The sequence below is a fragment of the Rutidosis leptorrhynchoides genome, chromosome 5 (assembly GCF_046630445.1).
Source record: "Rutidosis leptorrhynchoides isolate AG116_Rl617_1_P2 chromosome 5, CSIRO_AGI_Rlap_v1, whole genome shotgun sequence".
NCBI lineage: Eukaryota > Viridiplantae > Streptophyta > Magnoliopsida > Asterales > Asteraceae > Rutidosis > Rutidosis leptorrhynchoides.
The window spans coordinates 83,398,636-83,408,410 of NC_092337.1; the positions used below are offsets into that span (position 1 = coordinate 83,398,636).

The window sequence follows — 9,775 nt, forward strand, 5'->3', positions numbered from 1 at the left end:
TGATCGCCTACAATAGAAGTAGTCTCAAGAGAAAAATGATAAAGCGACTGCAGTTCCCGACACCACAAAACGGAATATGATAGCTAAAACGCAAGTGTTTAGAGTTATGACCAAAATGCCTAAATATAATCCAATAAAGGCTATAAATCAATAATAATAAATAGATAAGTTGTTGACCCAGATAAAATATATAGAAGACGATAAACAAACAACTAAATGAAAAGTTTCATTCGAACATTGCGTAAGGATTGGGTGTTGTTACTAAGTTCTAATTGTTACTAAGTTCTAATAGTTCAACCACACAAAAATTAACCAGACATTAATGTTACACAATGGATGCATGACAAGAAACCAAGAAGCTGAAATGAGATCAAAATTCACTACGATTTCGATGGAAATGCAGAAAGGTGAAAGGATAACAGTCTCAAAAAGTAACACAAGTTGGCACGCCTATTGTATTTTTTCTCATGAATCTTGGGAGGATGAAGCTTGTTTAGATCTCCGTTGATGGACGTCCCAATTGTAAACCCGAGCGATAGTAACCTAATTAATATACAGATGAAATAGACAAAAGGATTAAGATAAGTTACTTATCAAAAGGAGACTGAGCAATTTGGCTGTTATTGTTTTAGTCATTTAACCATATAGTTTGTGGGCCATAAATGGTGTCATAAGAAGGATCATAACCATGCGATTGCAAGTCTTATTTAATTGATGTGAGATGAGAAACCGGACTTGGAAAATAAATATTGAGAAAGAAAGTATTTTACGAACAGAACATATGTTATAAAGTTATTAACTTTCAGGTTCATTTTTGTTTATTTATTCGCAAAGAACCACTATTTTAGAAAAATAGAGCACAAGTTGTGATTAAATGATCAACATGTGACTAATCATGCAAGATAACATACAGGAAAAACCACGGTACTCAACACTTATTTTGGTTTTTATACAATGTATCGAATCAATTTTCTTCTCTTAAGTAAATTGCCTCGAAAGTTTTTTTATGAATGTTAAGAGATTTGGAAATATAGCACTAGAGGTATTTTACATAATTAGTAATAACTAGTTTTCGAACCCTCGCTTCGCGCCGGGGGTTCGGTTTTCAATGTATTTTATTGCGTTTAGTTTGTAAAATTATTTCGTGGCTAATGATGATGTCGTTGAAGTGCAACTCGAGTCGAACTAAAAGGTATAACCCGTGAAAGATTTAAATCTTATTTTAAATTAACAATATATATATGTGCATCTCCGCGTTTCGCTATGGAATTCTCGACTTTTAAAAAATTTAACGCAAAATCAACGTGTATGAAAAGTACCCCAAATATTTAGCATTTTTTAAAAAGCGTCCGTTTTGCGTATAGTAAGTGACATTGTGTTCCTAAAATTATTTCGAGTTTAACGATGGTGTCAAAAAAATATAACTCGTTGAGAGCGAGAAGATATGACCCGTTGAATATTTGGGTGGAGTTTATTTAAGATTTTTTATGAACATGGTTATTTGACACTTTACCCCCCTTGTTTGGGGGGTCGATTTGAATTTTTGAAAAAAGTGTGGGGGGATTTATTGGTGAAATGAAATTTAATTTAAAAAAAAAAAGAAGGTGAGAAGTCGGAAATACTCTTGGCACTATTCATAACTTTTGTCTATTAGATAATAAATATGGTAATGATCCCAAGTACTACAAGTTGAAAACGTTGGTGGTAACATTTGCAAAAAACGTGTGTTGAGAAGATTATGTCAACTTACAATTTGACCTGGTACATCTTTAATATTGTGATGGAATATGTAACCTTTATGTACGAACAAAATTAGTACCAAACTTACAATTAAATCCCGCTTAATTTCTTCATATGACAATATGTTAATAAAAGGCAATGATATTGTACCTGAGTAATGGTAACTTGGTCTCGTAAAAACTGTAAATCAGCAACCAGAACTTCTAAACTGGCTTTTGCATTTTCCAAGTTGCTCTGCAGCAGAGAAGTAGCCTGCATGTTTTCAAGTTCAAATTTGAATTTTGTATTTCCAACATATTAGGAAGGTCACACAAGAGGTGGCTATTTCAAACCATTAACCATATATGGATTGATTCAGAGTAAACGATTCTGATTTGCCAACTCAACCCATTATGACAGGTTTGCAAACCCACCCATTTTTCCACCAGAAAAGAATAACTTACAAAAAAGATTCAACGTATATATATATCTACCTCTTCAAATGAGTACTCAAGCATTACATTTGCACCTAACCATAAGCACACGGAGTCTGTATTCTCAATTCTAGCCCGGGAATAGATGCCTTCAGATAATTCAAAATCCGTAAGCAATGCCTGTAAAAAAAACAGGTGCCCATATATTATTCTCAAATAACATTAAGAAAAAGATTGTTTACACAAACACTGGAATGTATAGTTTATTATGTACATTATGCTGCCAGAGGCTTATGTATAAGCATATTACAAGGTCCATAGAAATAAAGATTTGGTAACGAGTTTTAACACAGAGAGCAAGCAATATGGAATGTTGCAAGGATGGGGGATATATACACTAATAAAACTAGGGATACAAGATGCAACTTATATATGTGAGTACGTGTGCCATTAATTATAAACATACATTCAAATATCCAATATGTATGATGAATATAAACTAAAACACAAATCATATCATGTTTGGGTTTGTGACTTAGTTTACGCATATAAGTTAAACTAAAAGAAAAAAAACATGTATGTTTTATCATCTTCTGTTTCAAATTTAAACAAATATATGTCTTGGACGTTCGCTGTTTTCACCTCTCGCCTTAGTCCCTAATAGAGATGTACCGCTTCGCCTTTAACTACCTTTCTGTATGACCACTTATGTGTAAATGGGTTGAGGCAGTTGAGTTAAAAGTAAAGGCTTCTACGTAGCCAAAGGTCGGTGAAATTGGCAAGGATAATACACATCTGAACTCATTCACAAGTCAAAATCAGGATTCAAGAATCAGTTAAAAAGCAACACAAATAATTGATGCATAACCTACTTAACCAAACAAACAGACAACCACAATATTCCGAAACTGGCAAGTGACATTAAATATTCACAAGCCAAGAATACAAACATCTCTTAAAGACTACTATAAAAGCCAAAATCAGTTCAAAAGAAAAAAACAAGAGAGAGAGAAAACCAACCTCATTACTGTCCTTCTTAGCTTGTAAAGTGGCAACAACATCTAAGCACTTCTCGATATCAGGAATCTTCGCCTGGTAAGCCAAAAACATATTGCATCAATTCAAATTATGTAGAAAAAGCGAAACACTAATATGAGATCTATGATTCTATATTTGCAAGATGTAATCAAGCGTAGATACAAGCTTCCCCTCCAAATGTCATCTTCCACACACACGTATATTGGTTTCAAATTATGAAAACATCGAGTTTCTTATCAAGCTAATCAAGAGTTAGACGTGTTCAAAACTTCGATTCCAATGAATGCCTCATAAGCAATGTTGTAAAAAACCCGATTACTCGCCGATTAATTCCCGATTAATCATTTTCAAGAGCAATCCGTTCCGATTTTCCAAAATCCGTTTAAATAATCGGTCAACGTCAATTGATGGGTCAAAATCGAATTTGATAATCAAAGTCGGTCAAAGTTAAATTTCGGTCAGCATTTTAACATGTATTTAAACTAGAAATTCATAGTTTTTGAACAAAATGAACAAATTTAGACAATTATGTTAAAGTTTATGTTTATGTTTATGTTTATGTTTATGATTTTCTTCTATATTTGCACATATAATTTTTGAAATTTAATATTTAAATGCATAAAGTACAATCCGATTAATCCCCGAATTTCCGATTAATCCTTCCAAAGTCCTGACCGATTAATTCCCGAATAGCGAATTTTGCTACCTTGCTCATAAGTATTTGCAACTCCAATCCACACTCATACAGTGGAAAGGTATAACCTTTACCCAAGGTTATCATTTTTATCAACATCAATAAATCATAAGTTTTCAAAGGAACAGAATTTGAGCTATAAAAAATGCAACTTGTAGCAAACATATAATATAATATAAGTATATAACATCATCTTATACTAAAAGAAATATGTAATATACATCTTTTCACTAATCTCAACAATTAGTACATTGAAGATGAGTGAATAGTACCTGAAGATCTCTTTGCTGAGCAAGAAGTTTCATCTCAACCACTTTATATTGCTGCAGCCTGCAGATACATAAAAGTCGGTATATATAAACCCTAATTCAACAGTTACTGATTTAATTGAAATTATACTGAAATTGAAGGGAGGCAAAAGAAGAAGAATGGGAATAAAAGACCTTTCTTGAAGAAAAGCAAGAGTAGAGTTAACATCAAGACCTAATTGATTCAAATAAGCTTCTACATCTTTTACAAATGACGCTCCCGGTATCCCTCTCCGTTCCACCGCCACTTCACCACCGGACGTAGCCACCGTCGAAGATGATGTAGCCGCCGCCATTGTTGTCTTCACTCTCCCCTTAATGATTCGATTCAGTCGGCTTCTTTATAGTTTTGGTCGATCAAATAGTTCCTACTTGTAATATGTCACTATTTTTTCCTCTTTTTTTACGAACAATGAACAATAGTTATACTGATTAAGTAGGTGTACACCTTCTATTGGTTGATATATGTTAATACAATGAGTTAATTATATCATTAGTCCTTGTGGTTTACACAAAATTATATGTGTAGTCCTTTTCTTTTGAAAATTATACTCGTAGTCCCTGTGGTTTTTAAATTGAACAACGGTGATCCAAATCGAACGCCAGTTAATTTAATTCATTAAATAGTTAACTGATGTTAGGTTTAGGACTACCGTTGTATAATTTAAAAATCATAAGAAGTACTGGTATAATTTTACAAACAAAAAGGACTATCGGCATATTTAACGATTCCTACATTAAAACATATTTGTACAAAACAATGAGGCGTACTCTTTTCCAGATTCCAAACATGGCTTCTTCAGTTTCATCATTTTTCTTTTTTTCAATTTTTGAGAGAGCAACAAAGTTTTAGTTCATATATATTCAGTGTTTAGTTGAGTCCGTATATATTTACATTTAATCTGAGCACCTTTACATATCATTCCATAACTCACAAAGAACCAATCAATATACTTCGTATATACTCCGAATTTACATTGCAGGATCACACCTTCATTTTGCTGTACACTCCGTCTTTCGTTGTAATGGATTTCAAAAAGGATAAAAAATCGGAAGATTGAGTGGCACCAATTTCATCATCTATACCTTGGAGATAAGGCTTTAATGGTTTCCCTTGAGAATACACCCTTAAGAATGTCTCTTCAACCATGTGGTAGATCTAAAATTATCATCGGAGATACTGTCGCTAAAATAGTTCATGCGTCTGGGGCATCCCCTGATCCGATTTCAGATCTGAAATCGTCACTCTGGCCAAACCCAGCCGGAGCTCATCAGCACCGGACAACGATAATTACGAATCAGATGCAAAACACCGATAATTACGATTTTGCAAAACAGTTATATAAGACAAAATCCATCACCAAGAGTTGTAGCATTTGATTTACTTTAACCATCCCAAAAATCATTATTAATGAGGTATATTATTTTGAAGAGATAAGTGGAATGTTGAATTGGTAGAGTTTGATAATGTGGTGAGAGGAAAACAACATAAATGATGATTTTTTTAGATTACAGATCTAATTTTAGGAAAGAAAAGACATGGGTAGGAATTAGCATATTGTTCTTGAAGTAACCCCAAATTTTGATACTCTGTTCTATCCTACAGTATAAGAGGGTGTTTGGGAATGCGATTTGAAGTTGATTTTTTGATTATTACATTTTGAAAACGCAAATAATTAGTTCATAGTGTTTGATAAAATATGTTTAAAAATCAATTATCTACGTTATAAGGCTATGAAATCGCAACTTTGGAGAAGTGGGCTATTGGTTACTGCAAGCAAAACGTGAAATTTGATTTACTAGTGTGATGACCCGGAAATTTCTGACCAAATTTAAACTTAATCTTTGTATGATTAACATTTCCGACACGATAAGCAAAGTCTGTAAACTGAATCTCAAAATTTTTGAACTACTTTCATATATTCAAATACCTTTCGGTTGTTCTTGACAATTCGCGAACAATTATATGTATATATATACATATATATATATATATATATATATATATATATATATATATATATATATATATATATATATATATATATATATATATATATACTATAACTTGAAAACGTAACAATGTATTAATTGTTTAATACCGTACATTAAACTTATTGGTTTAAATATTTATTTGAATATATATGATAAGTTAGAATATTAATTGTATGAATAACTTGCGACGTATATTTTAAAACGTGTTTAAAAATATTGAGAATAGATATTAACTTGGTTATGAAACGTTTGATAAATACTATTATATTAATAAATAACGAGACAATGATTTATAGAAGTAAATGACCAAAACACTCGAAAGATTAAGATATACTTTGAGTGATATAGTTTATGGATAATTTAAGGCTATATTTTGACAAAGGTACGTGTCACGAAACGTAAAATGCAAGTTTTCTAAGTGTACGAAAATGCATTTGAGAAACCGAAATCGGGACATAAGTTGAGTAACAACGTACGAGTCATCGGAACGAAAATTACAGGTCAACTATGCACATGAATTTAATATAATATATAATTAATTATATAAATTAAATATATTATATATATTTAAATAATATGTCGACAAACAAGAAAACAAAAGTTTGTGAGCTGGATCAGAGGGCCATGCGATCGCATGGCCTTGAAGCACAAATCCCATGCGATCGCATGGGGTGCTTTTTCAGAAAAAGTTCTATAAATTGCACGATTCTGGTTCAGTTTTCTCACACTTTATATTACTCCGTATTACTTATGTTATTTATTTAATTTATTATTTATAATTATTATAATTATAATAATAATAATTATTATTATTATTATTATTAATATTAAGATTATTATTATTAATCTTATTATTAATAGTATTAGTATTATTATTTTTACGATACAAAAATAATAATATATATATAATATCACGACGGAGGGATGTCCAAATGATTTCGAAACGGGTTTTCGAGCAAGCTAGAGCTAAGGAAATTATGGGTTATTGTCAAAGAGGTTGTGGGTAATATTCGGGGGTATATTTGTGAATCAAACCTAGTGTTTATCATCTCTGTTGCGTCTACGTAATTTCCTACAATATTAAATCTCAATATTGGTTGAGATCTACGGTTATCTGGTAATCCGAGTTTCGATCACATTTTGGTGAACAACTTTATATGCTGCTAAGGTGAGTTTCATTGATCCCCTTTTTAATTGCTTTTGCAATATATATTTTTGGGCTGAGAATACATGCAATTTATTTTAAACGCAATGGATACAAGTACATACTAAATTCTACACTGAGTTTGAACCGAAAATCCCTTAGCTTTGGTAACTAGTAACTGCCAGTTATAAGAACTGGTGGGCGCGAGTAGTAGTATATGGATCCATAGGGCTTGACATCCCCGTCTGTTCCAGGTATAGAAACCCTAGCCTGAACTATAAAACAGACGTATGCTATTTGAGTTTAGTACACGTTGGTTTGCGTGTATTGTACATGTTGGTTGCATGTATGTTAAAATAGGGGTACTTATTATAACGTTAAAGTTTAGTTACCAGGGTGCTCAATCTTGTAGAATATTTTGATAAACGTTTCTGGATGAAACAACTGAAATCTTGTGATCCATCTTTATGTACAGATTATGCAAAACATTAAAACTATGAACTCACCAACCTTTGTGTTGACACTTGTTAGCATGTTTATTCTCAGGTTCCCTAGGAGTCTTCCGCTGTTTGATTATATGTTAGACAAGCTATGTGCTTGGAGTCTTACATGGCATATTTTTTAAGGAAACATTGCATTCACCAAATCATCACCATGTATCTTATTTTGACTGCATTGTCAACGGAAGTACTATTGTAAACTATTATTTATGGTGATTGTCTATATGTAGAAATCATCAGATGTCGAAAACCTTTGATTTAAATATTCATTTATGGTGTGCCTTTTCAAAAGAATGCAATGTTTACAAAACGTATCATATAGAGGTCAAATACCTCGCAATGAAATCGATGAATGACGTGTTCGTCCATATGAATTTGGAGTGACCCCGACAGTTGGTATCAGAGCGTTGGTCCTAGCGAACCAGGTCTTGCATGAGTGTGTCTACCTGATAGTTGTTAGGATGCATAAGTAAGTCTGGACTTCGACCGTGTCTGCATGTTAAAAGTTTTGCTTATCATTTCTTGTCAGAAATTACATGCTTATCATTCTTAAGTCTAGACACGTTTTCCTGCATTTATTGCATAAATAGTGTATAGACAAAAATACATATCTTAGCGTATCTGTTACTGTAAACTTTTCCTGACATCTTCCGAAAATTTCTCCGTGATTTATGGAATTTGGTATTATATATACATATGTAAATTATATATTGAAGAATACCAAACTAAATTCTATAATCTAATTCATATAAAAAAAATCATCTCCATAATTATACAAGATGGATCTCGTATCTAGTTCAAAATCCTTAAACTCCGACAACTATTCCGATATGGATATTCACCTGAATTCCGAAGACAGTGTAACAGGAATGGATCAACCAATCAGCCATCACCTATTCTGGATGAATTGGGGATGGGTTCGTAGCCTACTTAATTATTGGAGACAAGAAGAAGGCGATCCCTTCCATCCACCACATTGCCCTCTGGGCGAAGAACCTGAAGCACTTACCGGCGAACCTGTTCGTAATACCATTTTCTCTCTCATCTCCAGAATATCTCGTCATGATCATATACTCTCTCAAATTCTGGATCTTATTCATCCGCTCGTCCGAACCGCCAATCATCCCGGTGTAGTAGAAGAAGTCAACGAGCTTCGTGCTCGGGTAGTGGCTTTGGAGAATATAGTGCAAAGGTTACAGGCACCAGCAACATCACCGACATCAACAGTACCACCGACAACAACGCCAATAGTACCATTACCACCACCAACAACATCCGCATCGCAAACCTCAACTTCACAATCTGTCCCACGAGCATCAACGTCATACGCACCGTAGTTACCAAGAAATACCAGCAACAATAACCGATGAAGTATTAACTCATTTCCCCTGAAGAAATTTTATGTATATTTAATATATATGAATTTTGAAATCAAAATAAATCTTTTTGTACCAAGTTATTACGTGTGAATCTTAACTGGTAGGTACTACTCGGTTAATTCATATTACTAATATGCTATGATGTACATCCTTCGTTAATGACTTAACCATCGTTAACTACAATCTCTGTTTCCAACTCAATGAATTCCATTTCATAATAAACTAAGTATATTATTCAATTATATGGTTGATTTTATACTTTCATCTTCGATGTATTCGAAACTTTCTATAAAACATCATTCGTACCTTGTGAAGTTAGCAAGAGTTCCATGAGCACCAACATGATTCACTGAGAAAATATCAATAAAACTGAGTATTGATTACATTAGTGAAATACTCCGTAAAGATTATTAAATCTTTAATGTTTTAGAGATTATTCATTTCTAATTCAAGTCAAAAATCAAATGAGCTTAATATGATATTAACTCATCAAATCTGTATTACATCTGAAGAAAATATACATACATATATTTTCGTAAAAACGGTAATAAAAATTCTTTTGTA

The 9,775-nt window shown here is 32.7% G+C and overlaps 1 protein-coding gene across 1 annotated transcript; it reads right to left on the reverse strand.

Annotated features, from left to right (window-relative positions):
* Positions 1 to 278: 278 nt before the first annotated feature.
* Positions 279 to 4,603, reverse strand: LOC139848057 (prefoldin subunit 3-like). Its single transcript, XM_071837790.1, has 6 exons — positions 4,329 to 4,603; positions 4,158 to 4,215; positions 3,174 to 3,245; positions 2,214 to 2,333; positions 1,891 to 1,992; positions 279 to 543 (listed from the first exon to the last, which is right to left on the reverse strand). The coding sequence occupies exons 1-6, from the start codon at positions 4,487 to 4,489 to the stop codon at positions 466 to 468; spliced, it is 591 nt and encodes a 196-aa protein (XP_071693891.1). The 5' UTR covers positions 4,490 to 4,603; the 3' UTR covers positions 279 to 465.
* Positions 4,604 to 9,775: the final 5,172 nt, after the last annotated feature.

What these genes read in the sequence shown, in the direction of transcription:
- LOC139848057 (XM_071837790.1), bottom strand. Translation starts at nt 4,489, where the DNA reads ATGGCGGCGGCTACATCATCTTCGACGGTGGCTACGTCCGGTGGTGAA. An exon ending in CTTGCTTTTCTTCAAGAAAG is followed by an intron (nt 4,216 to 4,328) that starts GTCTTTTATTCC and finishes ATGTATCTGCAG; the next exon opens with GCTGCAGCAATATAAAGTGG. An exon ending in ACCAAGTTACCATTACTCAG is followed by an intron (nt 544 to 1,890) that starts GTACAATATCAT and finishes TATATTAATTAG; the next exon opens with GTTACTATCGCTCGGGTTTA.